This window comes from Callithrix jacchus, chromosome 3, assembly GCF_049354715.1.
Source record: "Callithrix jacchus isolate 240 chromosome 3, calJac240_pri, whole genome shotgun sequence".
In the NCBI taxonomy this organism is placed as follows: domain Eukaryota; kingdom Metazoa; phylum Chordata; class Mammalia; order Primates; family Cebidae; genus Callithrix; species Callithrix jacchus.
Genome location: NC_133504.1, coordinates 188,650,482 through 188,674,861, shown reverse-complemented (window position 1 = coordinate 188,674,861; position 24,380 = coordinate 188,650,482). Strand labels below are relative to the sequence as shown.

At 54.6% G+C, this 24,380-nt stretch overlaps 1 protein-coding gene and 1 pseudogene across 24 annotated transcripts in view; one reads left to right on the top strand and one right to left on the bottom strand.

The window, feature by feature from the left end:
- Positions 1 to 24,380, top strand: part of ACOX3 (acyl-CoA oxidase 3, pristanoyl) — a 56,355-nt gene that overhangs the window by 15,016 nt on the left and 16,959 nt on the right. For 11 of the 24 annotated variants that reach the window (XM_078368013.1, XM_078368004.1, XM_078368011.1 and 8 more), the window contains exons 8-14: positions 4,916 to 5,012; positions 8,739 to 8,921; positions 10,950 to 11,063; positions 13,133 to 13,255; positions 15,297 to 15,417; positions 17,936 to 18,058; positions 18,479 to 18,592. In XM_078368013.1, the coding sequence (XP_078224139.1) occupies positions 4,916 to 5,012; positions 8,739 to 8,921; positions 10,950 to 11,063; positions 13,133 to 13,255; positions 15,297 to 15,417; positions 17,936 to 18,058; positions 18,479 to 18,592 (875 nt within the window). Of the gene's footprint in view, positions 1 to 4,915; positions 5,013 to 8,738; positions 8,922 to 10,949; positions 11,064 to 13,132; positions 13,256 to 15,296; positions 15,418 to 17,935; positions 18,059 to 18,478; positions 18,593 to 19,993; positions 20,194 to 24,380 lie in introns of all 24 variants that reach the window. The other 13 variants (XM_078368019.1, XM_078368008.1, XM_078368018.1 and 10 more) reach the window with 2 other exon arrangements.
- On the bottom strand, positions 14,622 to 14,730 carry LOC118152469 (5S ribosomal RNA; annotated as a pseudogene).

Genomic DNA, 24,380 nt, shown 5'->3' with positions numbered 1-24,380 from the left:
ACCTCCTGCCTGTCTCTTCTAAGGAGTCAGAGTAATGGGCAGGGAGTGCAATGGCACCATCTGGGCTCACTGCAACCTCCACCTGTCAGGTTCAAGCAGTTCTGCCTTAGCCTCTCGAGTAACTGCGCCACCACGCCTGGCTAATTTTTTGTAGTTTTAGTAGAGACAGGCTTTCACCATGTTGGCCAGGCTGGTCTCGAACTCCTGACCTCATGATCCGCCCACCTCGGCCTCCCAAAGTGCTGGGATTACAGGCGTGAGCCACCCTGCCTGGTCCAGGGAGTGTCTTAAATCTCTGCTTTGCCCTTTAAAAAAGGCAGGACCCCAGACTGTACTAAAAAGGAAAATCTTGATTTTTGTACAGTGTCAACTTGAGAAGAAAGTAAAAGGACCTTGCTAAAAAGCAAATTCTTATGATTTCAGGCAAAAATTAAAAAAAAGCATAACAAGACACGTATACGCAGGTCCTCCTAACTCCACCGGTCCTGCGGAATTCTGGGTTCTCACTCCCTGGCTTATGCTAATGTTAATCCAGGGCACCTGCTACTTGATGTGGAGCTGGCAGGGAGGAAGTGACGCCTGACTTGCGGCTGTCAGTTCTTTTCGATGACTGCTTTCTCAGGGTGCCTGGGAGGCCCTTGGCATGGATGGTGCCTGTGTGGCGGGTATGGAGGGTCGCTGTTCAGGCCCTGTGCACTCAGGGCAGCGGGATGGCCCCGGCCATCTGGAGGCCATGATATGGCTTGATCTGTTTGAGAAGGATGGCTCTGGCCTTGGGGTGAGAAGCTCTCAAGCTCCATGCAGGATATAGGACGTGGGAGACACTGGCACTGTGGAGTTCTGGACTTGGAGAACCTGCATCCTTTCATTAGACCTGGCTGATCCCGTTCAGGGCTCTGCAGCCACGGGCACTGTTACTTATCCCATCTACTGAGGTGTCCTGTGTGTGCGTCCCCTCCCGGGCGTGTCGGGGTGGTGGTGAATTGTCGCGTCCAGCGGGTGTGAGCAAGGCTCCTCGCTGCTCATTCTGTTTCATGAATGAGAAGCTTTGATGTTATTTTGGGACATTGCAGAGAAAGCCTGCACTTAGTTTTCCCCAAATAAACTTACATTTCTAGAGATTGAATCCACATCTCTTACTGGGATAATATTCAGAGGAGGATTAGCTGAAACCATTCATGATTAACACATCACACTGATACAGCAAAGGCTCTTCTCAGACTCAGAAATGCCGTCGCCTGTAGGCTCACCCTGGCACAGTGACGACAGCCCTTTGATGCCACTTCAGAGCTGCTCCGTCAAGCCAGGTACCCGTGCCCTTGGAGCCTTTCCCCTGCGTCTTTCTGCAGGGCAGCTGGGATGCAGTGGGACGTACCGTTCTTTGATCCCTGAGCCTTTGAGGGCCCCGCTGGGATGGGAGCTGCGGGGGTGATGCTGGCGCCCTGCTCTGCGCCCTTTTCCAGAAATGCGCATTCTCGTCCAGGGCTGGCAGATCTGGGCGGCGCGCCCAGCAGGGGGCGCAGTGGTGCCGTTGTCCCCTCTGGATTTTCTCTGCTGGATTCTGCCTGGATGTCCATCTTTTCCAAGATCATCCTTAAAATTCAGTGATTTTTGTCACGAATGTTGAAATCGTTTATCTTGAAAAAAGTGGTTACAATTTATAGATTAGATTGCCTCACTTTACAAGAACTCCTGTGTGTGTGGGATGACGGCCTGCAAATCCGAGGCAAATGTAAATTGTGTGGATTAATTTTAGCCAAGTAGCTCTCAAAGCAAAATCATAAAGATCTTTTCAGGAGACAGTTTCAGCCAGACTGTTAAGGTGGGCTGTACCTGAAGGGTCTTTCTCTGTGCATTTGATCTAAGCTGAGGCGGTGGCTGGGGGGAGGCCTGCTGAACTCAATGGCCTGCTTGGGTGGGCTGGGCTGGGGGGCCCTGCAAGGCCCCAAGGGAGGGAGGAAGCTGCTGGAATGTGGAGCAGGAGGCCCAGGGTGCAGGGCACGTGCTGAGGCCTGGATGCTCTTGGGGGGATGGGAGGGTTCTGTGCCAAACTCAGGCCTCCCGTGCCACATGCATGTCCAGTGACACACACACAACTCCTGTGCAGTGCACACACGAACATGTCGCCCGCTGGGGACACTAGATCTGACCTGCGTTTGAGTTGGCCACATCTGATCGCCACTGGAATAGCTTTTGTGGAACAGAAGGGATCCCATGAAAATTCCTGGAAGTTTGCTTTCCTTTGAAACTCAGGGAATGCTTTTGCAAGTTTAAATATATTCCAGTGTGTCCCATATCCACGTGGTGAGAATGGGCGAAGAATTCCCACTCCTTAAAAAGGGCTCTGATAGTGACTGGATCATACTGGAAAAAGCATTCCTTGGCTTTCAAGTAACACACTGGAGCACGTTGGGGCCGTTGGCACGGAGGCAGTTTTCTTAGGAGTTGGGGTGTTCTGAGTGTGCAGCTGTGGCATGGGGGAAGCTGCTACCCACTGGGAAGCCGGGCCTAGAGCTTTGGAGCAGGGGGGCAGCGGCCTGGCAGAGTGGCTGAGAGCTCCTCCCTTGTCAGGTCACCCGAGCTCCCCTAAGGAGCTTGGGAGGGGCCCCCTCCAGCCCCTTCCCCACCCAGCCCAGGGCCTGGCTCCTCCCTGGGAATTTGAAGAGTGTGGCTGTGTCTCTCCCTCAGGCTATCTCAGGAGTCGGGTTGTGGCCTGTCTCCTGTGCCTCAGAGGATGTCGTCTGACCCCGCTTGGCTTGTTCATACCACGCCACTTATGCACCAGCCCCCTTAAGTCTAGCAGGCCCCATGCACAAAGGCCCCTCACATAAGACAGAGGTGGGCGAGCCCTGGGAGACTGCTGAGAGGCAGCTAGCTCTCCGAGGAACTAGGAGTGTGACAGTTGAGGGCCCTACCCTGGGGGCCACCTCATACCCTTCCCAGGGTGGGACAGAGAATTCCCAGGTGGGCCGAGGGCTGCCTGGTGTCAACAGTGAGTGCAGGGAGGGCACGAGGCCAGGAGTGACCCTGGCAGGCAGGGCGCCACAGGCAGGTGGGACCACCTCACGGCAATGGGGGTGATGCTGTTAGGGGCGGGTGGGGGTGAGCTTGGGGGGGACTCTCAGCATTTTTTGGTCCCTTTTTAATATATTTTTCTTTTGAAAAATTCTGATAATTAACTTTCAAAACATGTGGAAGGCGTCATAAACTTGCGTGCCACCCTGGTGCGGGGGCCGTGCTAGTCTCTGTCTCTCCAGTTGTAGTACACGTGCTGCTGAAGTGCCCGCTCTCCACGTGTCTCTACTGGGCTGAGACTGTGGGTCACAGGGATAGGACAGCCTCCCCAGGGCACCGCCATGCCCATCTGAAGGCCTTTGGGAAAGGGCCCTGCTCCCACAGGGAGGATGGGCTGAAAAGGAGTTAGGAAAGAGTCAATCTGCTTGTTAGAGGAAGTCAGCCCAGGACAGCTGAGTAGGGGTGGAGGTGCTGGGGCCTGCGTGGGGGTAGAGGGGAGGAAGCGAATCAGGCCATCAAGGCATAGCTGGCAGCCCGGGACCGGGTGGCAAGGCGGTTGTGGGGGCCCCCAGAGCAGGACTCAAGGAAGAGCCCCTGCAGGGAACAGGTGCATCTGGTTCCCTTCCTGGCATGTTCGATGCTTCTTTATAGACAATGTTTTCTGTGGCTTAGTAAAAGACTGTTGTGTAAGGCAGGGCTCCCCAACCCCCCGGCACTGGTCTGTGGCCTGTTAGGAACTAGGGCCCCCAGGCAGAGTGAGCGTGATCAGGTGAGCAGCGAGGCTTCCTTTGCCTTTGCAGCGTCTCCTAGTAGCTCACGGGACCTCCTGAGCTCCGCCTCCCGTCAGTTCAGCCTTAGATTCTCTTAGGAGCGTGAACCCTGTTGTGAACGGCGCATGCGAGGGATCTAGCGGGAGCGCCCGTTGTGAGAATCTACTGCCTGATGATCTGTCCCCGGCTCCCATCACCCCAAATGGAAAACAAGCTCAGGGCTCCCACTGACCCTGCATTGTGGCGAGTTGTAGAATTATTTCAGTGTGTGTTACAACCTCACAGTAATAGAAGCGAAGGTGCAAAATAAATCTAATGTGCGCGAATCGTCCCGAAACCACCTGCCTTCCCCCGTTTGTGGAAAAATTGTCTTCCGTAAAACCCACCCCCGGTGCCAGAGCAGTTGGGGACCTCTGCTCTGAGGCATTGCAAGTGAGCCGAGTAATCAGGTAGGCTGCTGTAGGAACTGCGGAGATTTTGAAGTGTGTTTTAGGGATCTTGCGCACAGTTTCTGTAATATCCATAACCTAGCTTAGCCTTATGCCCTGGCCTGTTAATGAAATAGGTTTTCCTGGCAGAGAAACATACTAGATATCTTTGGTTATTGATACGCCATGATCTGTAACTGTGTGTGTAACCCTGTGCTCACCTGTTCAAAAGGAGTGAATTTGCCTGCTGTGCGGGCACCGATGCCATCGCACCAGTGTTTTGTTCGGCTTAAGAGTTTTAAACCTCAGTTTGCAGATATGATCACATTGTGGGTTCCGGAAGTATGAGAATCAGAGATTCCAGTCTTTGGAAACACAGTTCCCATCTTTTCTGATGAATATCTGGAGAACAACCTGCCATACACACAACGCTTTTATTCTTTAGTCTACAATTTTTTTTAGAAACGGGGTCTCACTCTGTTGCCCAGGCTAGAATCGAACTCCTGGGCTCAGGCAGTCCTTCTGCCTTGGTCTTCCAAAGAGTTGGGATTATGGCTGTGAGCCACAGTTCCTGACCCAGACTGCTTTTTTGAATGGAAAGTCTGTTGAATGTCCCTGTCTACTGGCATGCCCTCTGCCGGGATGGCATTGTCCTTTAGGCAGGACGCCCGTTTAACCGAAGCCCTGCTGCTTCCCACACAGATTCGCCGTGTTCCACAAGGTCAGAGTTCCTCGCCACAACCTCCTCAACCGGATGGGAGACGTCACCCCCGAGGGCACCTACGTCAGCCCCTTTAAGGTACAGGCGTGAGGGGGCATTTGTGTGCAGCATTTCCCAGGCGCCTTCCCCTGCAGGGCCTGGTTCCGTGGTCCTCCCTGCGCGTGAGGCAGAGACACCTCTGCATGGCCGGGTGTCACCGGGGCACACTTTTCCTGGTTCTGGTGCTCCCGCTAGAAGGGGACTCTTGGGGCAACCGCAGCACCAGTGCTGGTGTCCAGGGGGTGAGTCCAGGCCTGACACCTGATGCTGGGTACCCACTCCCCCTTGGGGGCTGCAGTTAGGGGACCGCCCACTTCCAGTGCTGCTTCCCTGAGGACTTGAAGGAAATGAGCGAACTGTCCACAAAGGGGGCAACAAACAGTTCCCTGGTGTCCAGAACTCAGGCCTGGCTCAAGTTTCTGGAGAGTGGAAGAGAGACCATGGTCCCAGGCAGCGATGGCCCAGGTCGCAGCTGATGGCCCTTGAGAATCATGAGCTCACAGCAGGTGGGCTGCACCCGGGCACGTACCCTTGGAAGAACAGTCCCCAGCAGCATGCACCCTCTGACGTGCAGGGAGCACAGATGGAAAAGGAGCGCGGCGGGGACTCCCGGGACACACAGAGCGCGGAGTGGGAACAGCAACGTGAGACCAGGAGCCGCTCAGAGACGGAGATGTGAATCCCACATCAATGGAAATAAGGTGACTGGAAGGAAGAGCACAGTGGATGGGATGACGACGCGGGAGGACGAAGTGGAGACGGGAAGACTGTCCTCTAAAAGGCAGGAGAGAATCAAAGACAGTGAAGCTGGGCACGGTGGCTCACACCTGCAACCCCAGCACTTTGGGGGCCAAGGCGGGCAGATTGCTTGAGCCCAGGAGGTCAGGCCACAGTGAGCTGTGATCGCGCCACTGCACTCCAGCCTGGGCAACAGAGCGAGACTCTATCTCAAAAAAAAAAAAAGGAAGTTTGGAGAAATAAAAGAAAGAAATGCCTCTAAATGAGAGGGGAAGAAGACCTTTGGTCGAAGGCACTCATGGAGGACCGAGATAAATAAGGAAATGCCTATACACCTACCTAGACACACAGTAGGGAAACGGAGGCATTTCTAAGAGAAAATTCTAGAATCTTCCAAATCTGATTCCAGTGGCATAAAAAACACTTGAACTTCAGATTTCTCAAGCATGGCAGTGAATGCAAGAAGACGGCGAAATCCTGTTTTATACCCTTAGAGGGAAATCACTGTGTGTGTGTGTGTGTGTGTGTGTACCGTTAAAGGAAAATCACTGTGTGTGTGTGTGTGTACCCTTAAAGGAAAATCACTCTGTGTGTGTGTGTGTGTGTGTGTGTGTGTGTGTACCCTTAAAGGAAAATCACTGTGTGTGTGTGTGTGTGTGTACCCTTAAAGGAAAATCACTGTGTGTGTGTGTACCCTTAAAGGAAAATCACTGTGTGTGTGTGTGTGTGTGTGTGCCCTTAAAGGAAAATCACTGTGTGTGTGTGTGTGTGTGTGTGTGTACCCTTAAAGGAAAATCACTGTGTGTGTGTGTGTGTGTACCCTTAAAGGAAAATCACTGTGTGTGTGTGTGTGTGTGTGTACCCTTAAAGGAAAATCACTGTGTGTGTGTGTGTGTGTGTGTGTGTGTACCCTTAAGGAAAATCACTGTGTGTGTGTGTGTGTGTGTACCCTTAAAGGAAAATCACTGTGTGTGTGTGTGTGTGTACCCTTAAAGGAAAATCACTGTGTGTGTGTGTGTGTGTGTGTGTGTGTGTGTACCCTTAAAGGAAAATCACTGTGTGTGTGTGTGTGTGTGTACCCTTAAAGGAAAATCACTGTGTGTGTGTGTGTGTGTGTACCCTTAAAGGAAAATCACTGTGTGTGTGTGTGTGTGTGTGTGTGTACCCTTAAAGGAAAATCACTGTGTGTGTGTGTGTGTGTGTGTGTACCCTTAAAGGAAAATCACTGTGTGTGTGTGTGTGTGTACCCTTAAAGGAAAATCACTGTGTGTGTGTGTGTGTACCCTTAAAGGAAAATCACTGTGTGTGTGTGTGTGTGTGTGTGTGTGTGTGTACCCTTAAAGGAAAATCACTGTGTGTGTGTGTGTGTGTACCCTTAAAGGAAAATCACTGTGTGTGTGTGTGTGTGTGTGTGTGGGTGTGTGTACCCTTAAAGGAAAATCACTGTGTGTGTGTGTGTACCCTTAAAGGAAAATCACTGTGTGTATGTGTGTGTGTGTGTGTGTACCCTTAAAGGAAAATCACTGTGTGTGTGTGTGTGTGTGTGGGTGGGTGTGTGTACCCTTAAAGGAAAATCACTGTGTGTGTGTGTGTGTGTGTGTGTACCCTTAAAGGAAAATCACTCTGTGTGTGTGTGTGTGTGTGTACCCTTAAAGGAAAATCACTGTGTGTGTGTGTGTGTGTGTGTGTACCCTTAAAGGAAAATCACTGTGTGTGTGTGTGTGTGTGTGCTTAGAGGAAAATCACTGTGTGTGTGTGTGTGTGTGTGTGTGTGTATGCTTAGAGGAAAATCACTGTGTGTGTGTGTGTGTGTGTGTATGCTTAGAGGAAAATCACTGTGTGTGTGTGTGTGTGTACGCTTAGAGGAAAATCACTGTGTGTGTGTGTGTGTGTACCCTTAAAGGAAAATCACTGTGTGTGTGTGTGTGTGTGTGTGTGTGTGTGTACCCTTAAAGGAAAATCACTGTGTGTGTGTGTGTGTGTGTACCCTTAAAGGAAAATCACTGTGTGTGTGTGTGTATTTTTTTTTTTTTTTTGAGATGGAGTCTTGCTCTGGAGTCACCCAGACTGGAGTGCAGTGTCACATTCTCAGCTCATTGCAACCTCTACCTCCCGGGTTCAAGTGATTCTTCTGCCTCAGTCTGCTGAGTAGCTGGGATTACAGGCACCCACCCCCACGCCTGGCTAATGGGATTTCACCATGTTGGCCAGGCTGGCCTCAGCCTCCCAAAGTGCTGGGATTACAGGCATGAGCCACCGTGCCCGGCTTAAACAGGGTTTTAACACAACGAGACTGTGATTCCTCTGTGAGAGTGTGATTGATACGCTGAGATACACAGTTACCATGCTGCCCTGGAAGAAGGTGCCGGATGGTCCGAGGAGCAGGCCCGGTAGGGGCAGCAAGGGGCAGTGCAGGAAGGACAGTCAGCTCACGTGGCAAGGGCAGATTTGATGCCTTCACAGCAGCCTGACGGGCCTTAACAACGGTCCCTGGTAACGCTGGTGATGCCCGCAAGGAGATGGTGGACGGAAGATTCTAGCTGGATGCATGTACAGGAACTGCCCATTCATAGGCACACAAGGAACAAGGAAGCGTCCGTGAAACCCCCAAGAATAATTGCCTTTGATGGACTCCACACCTGCCCTCGGGCAGTCAAGGCCACATCTCATTCTTGCCAAGGTTAAAGGAGGGCCTTGGAATCTCCAGGCAGAGGGTTTGCAGGTCCCCAGAGAGGGGGCACCATTACACAGCACTGTCGTACCGTCCCCTCTGCTGGGATTGTCCCTTCTCCAGGCAGCTGGGGGTGTCCCCTCCCTAGTGCCCCCATTCTATCCACGATTCACAATGACACTCGTACCCGCCTGCCGCCGCATCCTGTGCCTGGGGCACCATGGGAATGGGACCTGGGGAGGTGGGCACAGTTCTGTGTTGAAAGAACAAACGGGCACACCTTCGCTTCTTGAGCTGCTCTGTGCAAGGTGGCCGTGCGGCTGGGCTCATGCTCCTCATCCACACTCCTTCTGCAGGACGCCAGGCAGCGCTTCGGAGCGTCCCTGGGGAGCCTGTCCTGGGGCCGGGTCGTCATCATGGCCATGGCGGTCACTAACCTGAAGCTGGCCGTGTCCATCGCAGCTCGCTTCTCAGCCACTCGGCGGCAGTTCGGACCGACAGAGGACGAGGAAATCCCCGTGCTTGAGTATCAGACGCAGGTATGAGCTTCAGGTATCCTTGCATCGCCCTATTTTATATGCAAATATGCTGCTTTTACCAAGTTGCAGTTTGGTTTCTGGGAGTTGATCAAAGCTCTTAAGGCAGTTAACAGGATGAGTAGGTAGCAGGGGTGCGGTATCTCAGACAGAAAGGCAGTCAGCAGGATGAGTAGGTAGCGGGGGTGCGGTATCTCAGACAGAAAGGCAGTCAGCAGGATGAGTAGTTAGCGGGGGTGCGGTATCTCAGACAGAAAGGCAGTCAGCAGGATGAGTAGGTAGCGGGAGTGCGGTATCTCAGGCAGAAAGGCAGTCAGCAGGATGAGTAGTTAGCGGGGGTGCGGTATCTCAGGCAGAAAGGCAGTCAGCAGGATGAGTAGTTAGCGGGGGTGCGGTATCTCAGACAGAAAGGCAGTCAGCAGGATGAGTAGGTAGCGGGGGTGCGGTATCTCAGACAGAAAGGCAGTCAGCAGGATGAGTAGGTAGCGGGAGTGCGGTATCTCAGGCAGAAAGGCAGTCAGCAGGATGAGTAGTTAGCGGGGGTGCGGTATCTCAGACAGAAAGGCAGTCAGCAGGATGAGTAGGTAGCGGGGGTGCGGTATCTCAGACAGAAAGGCAGTCAGCAGGATGAGTAGGTAGCGGGAGTGCGGTATCTCAGGCAGAAAGGCAGTCAGCAGGATGAGTAGTTAGCGGGGGTGCGGTATCTCAGGCAGAAAGGCAGTCAGCAGGATGAGTAGTTAGCGGGGGTGCGGTATCTCAGGCAGAAAGGCAGTCAGCAGGATGAGTAGTTAGCGGGGGTGCGGTATCTCAGACAGAAAGGCAGTCAGCAGGATGAGTAGGTAGCGGGGGTGCGGTATCTCAGACAGAAAGGCAGTCAGCAGGATGAGTAGGTAGCGGGAGTGCGGTATCTCAGGCAGAAAGGCAGTCAGCAGGATGAGTAGTTAGCGGGGGTGCGGTATCTCAGACAGAAAGGCAGTCAGCAGGATGAGTAGGTAGCGGGGGTGCGGTATCTCAGACAGAAAGGCAGTCAGCAGGATGAGTAGGTAGCGGGAGTGCGGTATCTCAGGCAGAAAGGCAGTCAGCAGGATGAGTAGTTAGCGGGGGTGCTGTATCCCAGGCAGAAAGGCAGTCAGCAGGATGAGTAGTTAGCGGGGGTGCGGTATCTCAGACAGAAAGGCAGTCAGCAGGATGAGTAGTTAGCGGGGGTGCTGTATCCCAGGCAGAAAGGCAGTCAGCAGGATGAGTAGTTAGCGGGAGTGCGGTATCTCAGACAGAAAGGCAGTCAGCAGGATGAGTAGTTAGCGGGGGTGCGGTATCCCAGGCAGAAAGGCAGTCAGCAGGATGAGTAGTTAGCGGGGGTGCGGTATCTCAGACAGAAAGGCAGTCAGCAGGATGAGTAGGTAGCGGGGGTGCGGTATCTCAGACAGAAAGGCAGTCAGCAGGATGAGTAGGTAGCGGGGGTGCGGTATCTCAGACAGAAAGGCAGTCAGCAGGATGAGTAGGTAGCGGGGGTGCGGTATCTCAGGCAGAAAGGCAGTCAGCAGGATGAGTAGGTAGCGGGGGTGCGGTATCTCAGACAGAAAGGCAGTCAGCAGGATGAGTAGGTAGCGGGGGTGCGGTATCTCAGAAAGGCAGTCAGCAGGATGAGTAGGTAGCAGGGGTGCGGTATCTCAGACAGAAAGGCAGTCAGCAGGATGAGTAGGTAGCAGGGGTGCGGTATCTCAGGCAGAAAGGCAGTCAGCAGGATGAGTAGTTAGCGGGGGTGCGGTATCTCAGACAGAAAGGCAGTCAGCAGGATGAGTAGGTAGCGGGGGTGCGGTATCTCAGACAGAAAGGCAGTCAGCAGGATGAGTAGGTAGCGGGGGTGCGGTATCTCAGACAGAAAGGCAGTCAGCAGGATGAGTAGGTAGCGGGGGTGCGGTATCTCAGGCAGAGGCTTCCAGTAAATGGTTTCTAATTTAAAAAGAGTACCTATGAAGTAGCCAAAATAAGGACGAGGGAAGGACAAATCTTTTTTTTTTTTTTTTCCAGACGGAGTCTTGCTCTGTCGCCCAGGCTGGAGTGCAGTGGGCACAATCTTGGCTCACTGCAACCTCTGCCTCCCCGGTTCAAGCGATTCTTGTGTCCCAGACTCCTGAGTTACTGGTATTATAAGCGTGCGCCACCACACCTGGCTAATTTTTGTATTTTTAATAGAGACAGTTTCCACCATGTTGGCCAGGCTGGTCTTGAACTCCCGACCTCCTCTGATCCACCTGCCTTGGCCTCCCAAAGTGCTGGGATTACAGGCATGACTCACTGTGCCTGGCCAGAAAGAAGCAAGTCTGGGGTGGCTCTGGGAGGCAGGTATGTGCACGGCTGCATGTTTAGGTGAGGCCACCAGAGTTTGGCAGGCAGTGGCCTTGCATGCCCTGGGCACGCTGTTTGACACATTCATCCCATCCCTAAGAAATGAGTCCTGGGAGGTGGTCTTGAAGAGGCAGCAGCTGAGTGTACAGCCCTGTTCACTGCGATGGCTTTTACAACAGTGGTGTGGGCATGCGCCCTACGTGCCCTCAGAGAGGGGACAACTGTGGCCACACCCAGATAAGCCCAGGCAGTGCGTGGAAGAGCACGGACGTCGTTCCGTGGAAGGGGGATGAATTGTTGCTGCGAACGTTCCCGTGGTGCTTGCAGGGCATGAGCCCTGTGCTCTGGGTTTGGTCTTCACAGCTAAGAGGGTTGGGATTACTCCCACTTCACAGGTGGGGAAAACCTCACTAAAGTGCACAGGCTAACTCAGGCCCAGGTCCCGGGCCAAGCTGGGCATGAACAGAGGTAGATATGGTGAGCGCTGGAGGAAATCGTTGTCGAACTGCAGTCGTTTCTTTCTACACCCTTTGACCGTGAGTGGGTCCTGTTTCATATGTGTCCCTCCCCTCCCATGTGTGGTCACGGCCCTCTGGGAGCCGAGGGCAGTCGAGAGAGCGCGCTGGGGCCACCATGCTTGGCCTCACCGCCGAGGTCCACCCCAGCTGGCTGTGTGCCATCAGGCAAGGCCCTTAGGCTTACTGTGCTCTCATATTCTCATTTGTAAATTGAAACTGATGATAAAATTTCCTCCTACGACCAGTGTGAGAATTAACGAAGTCAGTGCACAGAGGCAGCTGGTGCCATGTCTGCTCAGGACTCTTGACACATTAGACTGTGGTGGTGATGGCAGTTTGCTCAGGTTCCTCTCAGGCTTGTCCTGCCATGTACCCAGCCACCCACCCATCCATTGATGCACCCATCCACCCCCCCCACCCATCCATCTACCCATCCACACATCCATCCATCCACCCACCCATCCCCGCATCCATCCATCCACCCACCCATCCCCGCATCCATCCATCCACCCACCCATCCCCGCATCCATCCATCCACCCACCCATCCCCGCATCCATCCATCCACCCACCCATTCCCCACATACAGACATCCACCCACCCATCCATGCATCCATCTGCCTGTCCATGCATCCACCTACCCACCCATCCACCATCCATACATCTATCCACCCATCCACGCATCCACCCACCCATCCATCCACCCATCCACGCATCCATTCACCCATCCACGCTTCTATCCACCCACCCATCCACTCATCCACCCACCCAGCCATGCATCCATTCACCACCCAGTCATCCACCTACACACGACTCATCCATCCACCACCCACCCTTCCAACAACAGATGGACCCTATGTTTTGTCAGACAAAATGAAAAAGACATGCCCTCTACCCTTGGAGGTGTTGCCAGCTCTGTGTGGCCTCAGTTTTCCCCTATGTTTCAGGGTGACTGCTTCATCCTCATGGGCTTAAGAGGCACATGCTATCAACCGCTGTGCCGGGCAGTCAGCCCCAGCAGTGTGGCCATGATAGTTCAGACAGACCAGCGCTTTGTTCTGTAGTGACTTTGAGGGGACAGCTGTGAGTGGTTGCCGTTTAGGAAATTGCGTTTGAGGCTGTCCGTCAAGGGCATGGGTGAAAGCTATGACAAGAAGCCGAACTAGCTGAGTTGAGAGCAGGTCAGAGTGAAGGTTTTCTCATGTGCCGGGAAGACGATGGAGACCTTCAGCGCTAGTGGATGCGTGGCCCTGACGCCCTCTCCCTCTACTGGCCTTCGTGGTCCATGGGATGGGCCACCCTTCGTGGGAACCCGTGATGTGTTCACGCAGCTGTCTTCTCTGTTCTAGCAATGGCGCTTGCTTCCATATCTGGCGGCTGCCTACGCCTTAGACCACTTCTCCACGTCGCTCTTCCTGGACATGGTGGAGCTCCAGCGAGGCCTTGCAGCGGGAGACCGCAGCGCCAGACAGGTGAGGTGGTCTGTGTCCTCCACAGCATTGTTCACTTTCACACGGTTGGAGCAGCACAGGTTCAGCCTTGGGTTCAAAGCCAGTCCTTTGACTTGCGGGGACAGAGCCTCAGATGCATTCCTCCAGTGGTTCCCACCCGCCCAGGGCTCTTGGCCTCCACTGCGATGGAACAGCCGGGCACACGACCACACTCCTGCCTCTCAGGGATGTGCTGACGCGGCTCCTGCTTCCCGTCTGTGAGTTCAGCTGTTGGGCTCCTTTAGAGAACATGACAGTTTTGCAGAATCCACATTACCCGCCCCTCAGTGGGTTTCATGGTTCTGAGCCTTTCATAAACAGCCGCACAAAGGTCTGAATCCCGCTGACTGGATTTGAGTTGACAGTCACAGGATTTGTGCCAGAAACGAGCGTGCAAATCCCAAGATCGGCCTCAGCGTAGAGATGTGGGGAACAAATGTTGTTGTGGATGGTTATGATTTTCCGTCACCCCTCCTGCTGCCTCCTGAGCAACAGTGAAATGTAAATAGAGAAATAACTGTTGGAAATGCCACAGATTGGGGTTACGGACAACCTTGGAAAAAGTTCATATCTAATTGGCACATCTCGAAATATTTGGTGTCCGAATTCATGCCCCATGATGGCGGAGGGATGGCCTGCGGGATTGATGGCAGAGCACACCCCAGGCCTGGGAGGCCTGAGCAGGGCGTGCTTCTGAGTGATGAAGGGGTTAAGCCTGTGTAACATGTGAGTGGCTGGAGCTCCTGCCAGCTGACACTTGCATTGCATTGTTCTCTGGTGAATAATGTTGTAAAGGGTGACCAGGCTCATTCCTTCTGAAACTCACTGGTTTAACCCAGGCAGAGGAGGGCCTCAACTCAGCCCCTCATGTGAAGTTGAAAACACTCATAAAATGGGTCATTTGGCTTGGCCGTGTGTGTGTGTGTGTGTGTGTGTGTGTGTGTGTGTGTGTGTTTCTCTTGTTTTTCCTTTTTAATTTATTTTTATTTTGAGACGGAGTTTTGCTCTTGTTGCTCAGGCTGGAGTGCAATGGCATGATCTCAGCTCACCGCAACCTCCACCTCCTGGGTTCAAGTGATTCTCCTGCCTCAGTCTCCCAAGTAGCTAGGATTGCAGGTGTGCACCACCACGCCTGGCTAATTTTGTGTTTTTAATAGAGATGGGGTTTCACCATGTTGGTCAGGCTGGTCTCGAACTCCTGACTTCAGGTGATCCGCCTGCTTCGGCCTCCCAAAGTGCTGGAATTGCAGGCGTGAGCCACTGCGCCTGGCCCAGTCTCTTAAGTTTTCATCATTAGATATTAAGCAGAAGCAAAACAAGTTGTTTTTTTTTTTTGTTTCCTTAAAAAAACCCGCAGCACCCAGTATTCCCAGGCAGTCTCCCATCCAGGTACTAACCAGGCCCGACCCTGCTTAGCTTCTGAGATCAGGCACATTCAGGGTGGTGTGTCCGTGGACAGCAAAGGAATCTCAATAAAACATGTTAGGCCCAGGGGAGGCACAGCGAGCACCCACGCCGAGCAGACCGTCAGTTACCGAGGTGCTTGCAGCCTTCTGGGAACGGACGGGTCCCGGCCCTTCCCTGTCCTGGGAGGGGGGAGCACGGTCTGCAGTGCTGGGTCTGATTCCCTGGCCTCTCATCATGGTTTCGCTGCGCAATTGCAGCCTTCCGTGGCCTGTCATTCACTTTTCCATTTGTGAACTTTAAAGTGGGCCGTGGTGCACGTTCTCCTGCAGTTTGCTTCTGGCACGCGTGTTCGGGCCCTGAGAGTTATTTGCTGTGCAGAGCTGTGGTCTCCTTGTTTTCACTGCTGTGAAATGGTATGAGCGTACCACCGTGTACCCATACTTGGGCGAAGACCCTTTTTATTTCTAATTACAATTAGGTGTCCTCTTCTGTCATTTTTGGAATGTCTTGTATTAGACTAGATGGGATATGACTGTTTGATGTTATTGCTGACTTGTGACTTTTTGGTGCCAAAAGTCTCTTTTCACCTGTTCTTGTTGGATTTCCTTACCCAAAGGCAGAGCTCGGACGTGAGATCCACGCTCTGGCATCAGCCGGCAAGCCCCTGGCCTCGTGGACTGCCCAGCAAGGAATTCAGGAATGCCGGGAGGCGTGTGGAGGACACGGCTATCTGGCCAGTAGGTTTTGGAGGAGCGCATGGTGGCTTCCTGTCCTTAGCCCTGCTGTTTGACTCTAGACCAGGGGTCGGCACAATGTGGCTTGAGGACCAAATCCAGCCTGCCACCTGTTTTTGCAAATAAAGTTTTATTGGAACACAGCCACCCCCCCCGTTCATTTGCATATTTCCTGCAGCTGTTTCCCACTGCAGGGGCAGAGCTGAGTAATCACAGCTGTGACGGAGACCATGTGGCTCGCAGGGCTGAAAATATTTACTCTCTGGTCCATTGCAGAGCAAGTTTGCCAACCCCTGACCTAGATAGAATCCGCTGCTTTCAGATGCCTGATGCCTTTTGGCCAGAATGCAGGCAGAGAGCAGCTGATGTGCTTATTTGAATTTTAACTGTTTGGTGAATAGCTTGGTGGTAAACTAGCACTGTGTTTTATTCGGATAGAACATTCTTACACTGAGGAAAAAAGAGTTAGTGATGTCAGCATTGACGATGACTGGGGCAGCATTGTGTGGTGCTGAGCAGGGGCGGGGGGGCCACCATCTGACCTGGAGTTCAGTCCTGGCTCCGTCTCACCAGCCTGGTGACTGTGGGCAGGTCGCTGAACCTCACTGTGCCTCAGTGTTCTTATTTATAAAATGGGGGTGAAAATAGTGTACCCACAACGTAGGTTCTTGCCAGAAGTAAGCGAATGAACACGTATGAAGTTTGAGCACGGCATCTGGCGTGGAATGTGTGCCACTGACTCTTATCTGCTAATGCTGTTATCATTCATTATCATCGTCATCATCTGCAGCTGACCTGCAGAACCCCTGTGTGCTAATCTTAATTAATCAGCAAATACTGGTTGCTCAAAGAAGGCCATGTACACACTCAAAACAGCCACAGAATCAGCAAAACTCTTGCCCTCTGGGAGCATTTCAGGCCCTTGCCAAGTTGGTGAGAGTTTTGGCGGTGCTCAGTAGAGAATTACACCCACGCGTTCAGATCACCCGCCCGCCCCGCTGTCCTAACTCACGCCTGTTCCGGCATGGGCCTCGCTCCCAGCACACCCTGTCTGTGGCTTATGCCATGTGGGTAGCCGTGGCTGTACTTACGTTACTCGTGTGCATGCTTAGTCCTCAGCTCAGTGCCCTTAATGGTTTTTATTTGTTGTTGTAACTCATCGGGGTGCTATGCAGAGTTGAGCTTTGTTCTCATTTTAAGTAGAATGAGGAAATTGGATCTTGCAGTACTGCCGATGACAAGGAAGACTGAATCAAGATCCATTACGTACGCAAATGCTGGCGTTGAGACCAGTACGACCCAGCCTCCATGTAGGTTTAGAAAGTCAATTGCAAATGTTTGTGCTGAGGCGTCTCCCAGCTCTTGTTCAGTGGCTGACCTGTTACGTGGCAGGAGATGCATGGCACGATTTGACAGCAATTCCGGAGAAAAAGATCAGGTGTTCTAGGTGACCACAAGCCTAATCAGAAGCCTTCCGGTGGCGTGGCTGCAGTAGGACTCCGGTCACGCCCTCCAGATACATCAGTCTCAGTATGTGAGTGTGAGAAGTCAGCTCCACCCTCTTCCTGCTGGGTCCATCCCAGCCTCACATTCAGAGAACACTTTCCTTCAGGGGAGGCAGGCTCATGTGCGTGAGGGCCTGGAAAGTAAGCCCTATAACATAGATGAAGTCATCCAGCTAACCGGTACGAAAGATAAAAAAAAAGTTTGTCTGAAATTTCTTGTGTACAAAGAAGAGTTCATTCAGTTACAGAAGGAACAAGGGCAGCCCTGGGCAAGTCAGCACCCGGAGATGGCTCCCTTCTGTCAGTGACCCCATGCCAGGGAGGCTTTGCCAGGTGGCCGTGCAGGGCTTGCTGACAGCAGTCAGGAGGAGCCGGGGCTGGGACGTGAAACAGGGCGGCAGTGCTTTGTGTCTGGTCAAGCTGGGTTCAGGGCTTGACTGTCCCTCAGGCTGGAGTGCAGTGGCGTGACCATGGCTCACTCCAGCCTCAAGCCTGGCCTCTTAAGCAATCCTCCCACCTCAGCCTCCTGGGTAGCTGGGACAACAGGGGCATGCCATCATGCCCAGCTAATTTTTTTTCCATTTTTTGTAGAGATAGGGTCTCAATGTGTAGCCTGCTCTCAAACTCATGGCTTTTTTTTTTTTTTTTCTAGACAGGGTCTCATTCTGTTGCCCAGGCTGGAGGGCAGTGACGAGATCTCAGCTCACTGCAATCTCTGCCTCCCAGACTCAAGCGATTCTCATGCCTCAGCCCTCCAAGTAGCTGGGATTACAGGCATCTGCCACCACACCCGGCTATTTTTGTATTTTTAGTAGACGCGGGTTTCGCCATGTTGGCCAGGTTGGTCTTGAACGCCCGACTTCAAGTGATCCGTCCGTCTCAGCCTCCGAAAGTGCTGGGATTACAGGTGTCAGCCACGTGCCTGGCCTCTTAGGGCTTTTTAAATTCTCACGTAGTGACGGGCTGCTTCTCAGACCTGCCTCTTAAATGACGGTGATGCTGTGACTTCATTGCAGTGAACCGCTTGGGGGTCCTCAGAGATGACAACGATCCCAACTGCACGTACGAAGGCGACAACAACGTCCTGCTGCAGCAGACAAGCAACTACCTGCTGGGCCTCCTGGCACTCCGGGTCCGGGGTGAGGCTCCGGCTGCAGCAGACGAGCAACTATCTGCTGGGCCTCCTAGCGTGCTGGGTCTGGGGTGAGGCTCCTCCCCTGGCGTGCCGGGTCGGGTCCAGGGTGAGGCTCCGCTGCCCACCAGTGGGGACCCTGGAACCCAACCCAGGGGGGTGCGGTGTGTTCTCCCGGCCCTGCTGATTCAGCTGTTCTGTGAATACGCCTAGGTTTGCAGAAGGAAAGAAATGTTATTAGATAGTGCCCTCCAGCTCCCCAGGGCACAGGCGAAGGGAGGGTCCTTAAGAGACAGGCTCCGGCTCGTGGGTCTGTGGCCATCAGGTCCTCTGGACACTCTGTGCTTTGGGGTGCCCCTGGCTTGGGGTCCCCAGCGGGTTGGGGTTCCCCTGTCTTCCACCAAAGTCACTAGAATGTGTGTCCTAGATGGAGCTCGCATCCGCAGTCCGCTGAAGTCGGTGGACTTTCTGGACAGCTATCCCAGCATCCTTGACCAGAGGTTTGAGGTCTCCAGCGTGGCCGACTGCTTGGACTCTGCAGGTAAACATGCAGGTGTGGAGGGCCCCCTGGCTTCCTGATTTCCCGTCATTCCCACCAGGAAATGCACCGTGCCTCAGTGAGGGGGCCCTTGGCAGTTCCGGCTGGGGCAGCTGTGGTGGCAGGAGGCCCCAGGTGCAGCTTGTCCTGGGCTGGCTCTTGGAATATCTGTCTGCAGCCGATGCCGAGTTAGGTGCTGGCTCCACAGATGAACTGAAGGACATACACTTGCCACCCCACAGCTCACCTCTTGCCTTCCCCTCCCGTAGGATAAAAGGTGTGAGAGGCCACCAGGCCTGGTCTCTGCCTGCTGAGTCGCCTCTGCCCCCTGCCCTAGTGCCCTGGATGCTGCTGTCCTGGGGCCCTCCCAGCCACCTTACCTGTCTGTCTTCCCTGCCCCCAGCCCCTCCCGGCTCCTCAAACACCAGATGCCCCCCCCCCGTCCTGGTGCACCTCACGCGCTTCCTTCCCTTGGCCCTTGTGGCACAGGCTCATCTCCCATGGGTGCGGTGGCCGGGCCGGGGCCTTCTCCCAGGGCCCTGCACAGAGCTGGCCACGGACAGCCTCCTACAGGTGTGTCTGGGAGCTGCTGTGGGCTCTGCCTTACCCACATGGGGTCTGTACTTGGAGAAGTGGGAGCGGGAGCTGTGAATGGGGCGCTCAGCCGTGTTGGCCGCATCGAAAGCAAAGCAGGTGCACTGTAGACTGCACCGGATCCCCATGGGGGAGCCCTCTCCGGAGAGCGGCTGTTCTCGGGTTTTGGGTTAATTCCGCTCATTAGACACTTACTCTGCAGTTCAGGGCCAGCGGCAGCATGACTGAGACCCCGTGCCCGCCTTCATGGGACTTTACAGTCTAGACCTGGGGACACAACAGCATCCCAAGGCCTCAGTCTTAGGGCAGTGGCCCTGGCTGGTGACAGGGAGTGTGGCTGGTGACTGCCTTGCAGGGCCTTGGCCTTTGAGTTGAGGTCTCGGTGAAAGGCCAGGGCAGCCGTGGGGATGCCGGAGGGGGGGCGGGTGTCTCGGGAGGAGGGGGAGGCAGCAGGGCCCAGCCCGTGCCGAGCTCAGCACCAGTGTGTGTCTCGTTCCCCTGCTGTGAGTGATGGGATGGTTAGCACAAGAGGCCCGATGGATTGGGCTGTGCTGTTTGTTTTGATGATTCATATTTTTAAAAATGTTCCTCATGGAAAAAGCCCACTCTGGCTGTTCTATGGAAACAGAGGTGAGAGGTGGCTGGGACAGGTGAGGGACTGTCGTGCCCCCCCAACACAGAAGCACCCGGCCAAGCTATGTGTGTCCTCCAGGGCTCCCTCGGCTTTGGCTGCCCGGGTGCAGGCAGGGGCAGAGCGAGGATTCGAACTTGAGCCCATGGGACCGCAAAGCTCAGGATCCCTCATTACAGCTCCCAGATGCTTCCCGCCCAGCGGTCCGGATGAGATTTGCAGAAAGAGCAGGGCTAGAGCTGCTCCCGCTTCCTCCGTGCCGCCCGCGTGTCACATGCCTTCCTCCCACCATAGCCCCATCTGTCAACTCCGTGTCACAGAGAGCAGCTTGAAGCCAGGGCCACGCCTCTGTCTCGACTTTGCCTCACTCTGGTATTTGGTGAGCATCTTCGCTTTGCTGCCGAAGCACCTATTTGTGCAGAGGAGAAGGGCCAAGAGGGGTCTTGATGCCCTGTCTTGGAGGGCCATGTGGAAACCCACCCTCCAACGTGGAAGAGCAGCCCACCCTCCTGAGCCAGACGGTGGCTCCCACCAGGCTGCCCGGGGTTGATCTGGGTCCCTCCTCCAATCCAGGCTGTGGAACCTACATGAGTCCCTTGCCCTTCCTGCCTTGGTTTCCTCATCTGCAGTGTGGGGTCAGTGATGGTCTCCCCTTCATAAGGTGTTTGTACAGGCGACTGAGTTCATGCGTGTGAAGCACTTAGTGCAGCACTTGGCACCAAAGCAGGGCTCAGCAGCCCCAGAGTGGACGGGAACCGTCCTCAAGGTGCTGCACACTCGCTGGGCATGGAGAGCTGGGATTTGGAGATGGAGGACGCTCCTGGCTTTGCATTCAGGAGACCAGAATGTGAGGGTTCCTGGGGGTTCTGGGAGGCCCCTGGATCCTTGGGAGGAGGGAGCATAGGCCTCCCCCATGCAGGGGACAGACACACATGGAGGACACGTTCCGACCATCAGGGCTGACTCGTAGATGCGATGGCAGCCCCGAAGCATGCACCCGGGCCCGTCTCCAGGCCTGCAGGCTGCTTCCCTGTTCACACGGCAAAGAGCAGGACGGCAGCAGTGGCTCTTTCTCATGCCTGCGCCGTCAGCATCGTCGTCGGGAAGCATCTGCGTCACTGCTTTCTCTCGTGCTGGTGCACTGGGTTACAGCTTCCCACGGGAACTAGCCTTGCAGCTGTCAGGCTGCCTTTTTGGGTGCCAGTGGGAAACGGTGGCAAGTTTGATGACCTGTTTCTGGTGTTTGCAGGTTACTTTCTGAGCTTCCCAAATGTTGCTACAGAAAGAACTAGAAAATGACCTAATCTTTGTAGTAACTTCAGCCCAACCAAAACCTTTTTCCTGAAACCATCACTCATATCAGTAAAATCAAAACATAGACGGTGCAGCCAGCTTCACGCGCCTGTCACGCTCTGCTCTTCCCTCCCTTTCCCCTGAGATGGTGAATGCAAAAGCGATTTTGGAGTCTCTGCCAGCATCGGGAAAGACACCAAAGTCATCTAGTTTTCCTGCCACTGCCCTAATTTTTGCAAGATGCAACAAAGTGGAAACATTTTCTGCAGTAACAAAGGCAGATGGCTTTGACTTGGTGGAAGTGGTATGGGAGAGAGACCGCCGTTCTCCCTCAGGCCACGGGGAAACATGGGTGCAGCCTGCCCCTCATCTCAGTGGCGTTTGGTCACAGACCCCAGATCTCAGGCTGACTGCAGCTGCGTCTCGTGGATCTTTGGTAAAGGGGCCATGTGGGGCCCTCGGTTTCTGCAGGGCTGGAGAGACGCAGGCCTTTTCCAGGGTGTGGTCACCTGTGAGGAAGGGCATAGGGTTTGCCAAGCCCATGGCTGGTCTTTCAGGGGGTCCGATTCTGACTTGCATGGGGGAGGCTGGGTTTTCTGTTGAGTTCCTCTGATATCTGCACAGACGTGTGTGCTCAGCCGAGGGTCACAGACAGCCCTGCCTCTGGGGCCTGCACTGTTCCTTCCTAAGGCGGGCCCTGCTCCCCTTTTGCTGGCTCGTGCACATTCGTCGTAAGCAGCTACAGCGTTCACTCCTTGAACATGTGTGTGTGTGTGTGGACTTCGAGGTCATGGGACATGGGCCAGAGGTTACATGGGGCCGTGTGTGAGCAGTGCGGTCATGTGGGGTGAGCAATAAGGTTACTTGGGGTCATGCGTGAGCACTGAGGTCATGTGGAGTGCACCAGGGGGTCATGTGAGGTCATGTGGAATGAGCAGTGGGGTTCCCTGACCTAGGCCATGGGGTTCATGGTGCAGACAGTGGTTCCAGAGGGTGGGAGCTCAGGGTCTTGGGTCAGCGTTGACCCCCGCTGTGACCTTGAACTAGGCTTTAATCTCTCTGAGACTGTTTTCCTTCTGCAAGATGGTGGGGCGGGAATGCTGTACCCCATGCTGCCTGGCAGGGGCCAGCCCATGTTGCCCTCAGTGGGCGTGTGCTGCATGGGAACGTACTTCTGAAACAACAGATGCAGGCGAGGTCTGCCTTGGTGGGTCAAGGAATGCTTCCCACAAAGCCGGCGCTCGAGGCGGGTCTTGGAGTGTTCCTGGATTGTGTATTTGGGGAGCACTGGCCGTTCAGGAGTACCAGAGGGGCGGGCATGGTCAGACCCGGGCCATGATCTGGCTGAGGAACTGGGGCCACTGTCCAGGGCTTGCCTGAGTCAGAACCCAGGTGAAGAGTGCACAGATGGTGGCACAGAGGGGAAACTGAGACCCTAAAGGCAGGCAGTGTATGCAGAGAGCTGTCCACGGGGCCAAGGACGGAGCCATGGCTGGGGATGGGGCTGACCGAGGGGCAGTCTTTGGGTGCACAGGGTGGCTGGGGGCACCTTCGAGAGCCCCTCTGGTGTGTGGCACATGGAAAGGCCGTGGTGACCCAGGGATCTGGGAGAGCCTTGAGGACAGAGGTGGTTGATGCTGGGTGTGTCCTCCGGCCTCCAGCAGCTGCATTCCGAGCAAGAGGTTGCTGTCCGTCAGGGCCGTGTTCTGCCCAGCTTGTTTCAGTGATAGATTTTCACTTCCAGGTTAACTCTGGAAATCACACTCACGGCACCTGCCTTTCATCATTTGCTTTCATGTGGTTTTTGGGGATCTTCTCAGCACGTGACCACATCAGACTGATGTGATGTATTTTTCAAGAAAAACCAAGAGCTAAAAGAGTAAGGAAAAGCGCGGTGCAAACGTAACTCGGTTACCAAGCGTGCCTCTCCCTTGAAGCCCCAGCCCGGCCTAACTGGTCATCGACATGAGGCGTCATGGGTTAATTCTGGTGGTGGAGATAGACTGGAAAACTCGGGTAACTTCAGTGAAGTGTCCACCGCAGAGGGACACCTCCTGGGGCTGTGTTCGGGAGCTGCCCTGACGGGCTGGGAAGGAAGCCCAGCCGTGACTGATGCGTGGTGGGACACGGGGGCCTCTGGTGTGGTCAGAAGGAATGTGCACAAGCGGTTTCTGGCCCGGGCCGTTTCCTTGGTTTCGTTGCTGTGTAAATAAGTCATGGAAGGCACAACTGCACAGCGTCCGCCTTTCCTTGCTGTTCGTGACCGTCCGCCCTGCTGGTGAAAGCTTGGGATGTGGCGGAGCCTTCAGGAATAGGCACAGCGTCCGCCTTTCCTTGCTGTTCGTGACCGTCCGCCCTGCTGGGGAAAGCTTGGGACGTGGCGGAGCCTTCAGGAATAGGCGGTGGTCACGAGGGCCTCCCCTCGGCTTTGGTGGCAAAATCGACCTGTTTTCCAGTAATGTCCGGAAGGGCGGGGTGAGGCTCCAGGATGACCCTGGCAGCCTGCCAGCAGCAGAGGGCCACGGCCCAGAGCTGGGCACCAGAGACAGCAGACAGTGACTCTCCTGATGCAGAGGCAGAAGTCCTAGTCAGGACGGGGCACTGGGGGAGCTCCTCCCACCCAGGCTTCCTTGGCTGTGGCTGCGTCATGCTGGCTTCTGCCTCCATCATCACAGGGCTGCCGCCTCTGTGACTTTGTCATCTCTGCCTCTTGTAAGGACGCGTGTTGTTGGATTTAGGGTTCACCCTAGTCTAGGAGTCTCCGGTGACTTCACCCTCAATACCTCAACTTCATGACACCTGCAAAGGCCCTCTTCCAACGAAGGTCACATCACAGCTCTGTGGGTCAGTTGGGACCACCATTCAGCGCCCCATGCCTGGCAGGACTTGGCGAGGGAAGCCTTGGCTCTGGAAGACGCCTGAGTGGAGGAAGCATCCACCCAACCCTGCCTGCACCCAGCCTGTGGAGTCAGCGGCACCTGCCTTTTTATCCCTCTCCCTCCCCGGAGCTGAGACCTCCGGCAAGCCACCTGCCCTGGTCCATGCGGGCTTCTCAGTCACGCCGTGAGGGTGAACAGGTGTAGCAGCCGAAAGCAGCTGGGAGTACTGTGGCAGGAACCGCGACTGGTGTATGTTTCCTTCCCAGTGACCTAGGCTGTGTGACAGGAAATCTCAAGCCCCCCAAGTTCAGCCTTTGGACTCAGACTCAGCGTGGCTGATCCCCTTTCTCCTTCCTGGGAGCTCTGAGAAAGAGTGGCTGCCAGGCAGAAGGCC